Genomic DNA, 1,226 nt, shown 5'->3' on the forward strand with positions numbered 1-1,226 from the left:
GTTACCGAATGCTCCGGCCGTTCAGAAGTCATTCTGTCATTGGGAACGACAACTGGAATCCTACATAGCTGCTGCATCCTTTGCCGATGTCACAGTAGGTAAGCTTGCATTATTGTGTGGATTCATTTCGGCGGACGTCTACGCATTGATAGAAGAAAAGCAATCCTACGACGAAGCTTTGAAGTTATTACAGGATCTTTACAAACCTAAGAAAAATGTTATATTTTCAAGACATCTTCTCTCAAGTAGGGCGCAAGATACCCAGCGAGACCGTTCAGGAATTTCACCAAAGCTTATCAGCGCTCGCAAAGGATTGCGATTTCAAGAGTGTCACCGCCGAGCAATATCGCCAAGAATCCATGAGAGATGCTTTCATCAGAGGTTTGAAATCTTCCCATATACGTACGAGACTGCTTGAATACGAGGAACTGCCACTGCAAAAAGCGATTATCACTGCTATTTCACTGGAGAAAGATCAAGAATTTTCCACTTCCTATAAAGTTAATGACATCGATGCACGTTTCGTTGCAAGCACCTCTAACGATCCCAGCCGGCCTGCGAGAGACGCACCGGATCCTCAGCTCAACACGGTTTCTGCAATTAGCAGAGTGTCCGAAGTCAAATCAATCAAAAAATGCACGTTCTGTGGAGGTACCCATGTCGCTAAGCGCGACCAATGCCCAGCATCGATGGTTGAATGTTATAAATGTGGCAGACTTGGACATTTCAGAAAGTTCTGTAAATCAGAAAGCAAATACCTGGCTGCTGCTCCGAAATGTTTGAAGGACTCGACCATACCCCTTACAACTGCACAGCAGATATTCGATGCTATGCTCGATTCGGGAGCTGCTGAATGTTTCATCAAACTGGATATTGCCATCAAACTATAGGTTTGTTTCCACAGGGACCAACTTACAGTATCAAATTGGCTTCCAACAAATGCGCCACCGATGTGCTAGGACACGTTACTGTCGTATTCATAGTGGCGTCACGTGAGTACACTCATCAATTTGGCATGATCGATGATTTATGTGCAGACTTCGTCCTCGGACTAGATTTCATGAGATTGCACAAGAAGGTTATTTTCGAATTCAAAGATGGCAAGAACGAGCCATTTACAGTAGGCGTAAACTCTCACTTGGCACTTGTTACTTCCAAAGTCGATGAACCGCTTCGTATATTCCAATTATTGACTCCAGATTGCAAACCTATTGCCGCTCCTTCTC

At 44.5% G+C, this 1,226-nt stretch overlaps 1 protein-coding gene across 1 annotated transcript; it reads left to right on the forward strand.

Annotated features, from left to right (window-relative positions):
• The first annotated feature begins 215 nt into the window (after positions 1 to 215).
• Positions 216 to 890, forward strand: LOC145441267 (uncharacterized). Its single transcript, XM_080319091.1, has one exon. It carries the CDS (start codon positions 216 to 218, stop codon positions 888 to 890), a length of 675 nt encoding a protein of 224 aa, XP_080175217.1.
• Positions 891 to 1,226: the final 336 nt, after the last annotated feature.

Source organism: Botryllus schlosseri, chromosome 1 (genome assembly GCF_051294905.1).
Source record: "Botryllus schlosseri isolate E-star chromosome 1, Bs_hap1, whole genome shotgun sequence".
Classification (NCBI taxonomy): Eukaryota; Metazoa; Chordata; class Ascidiacea; order Stolidobranchia; family Styelidae; genus Botryllus; species Botryllus schlosseri.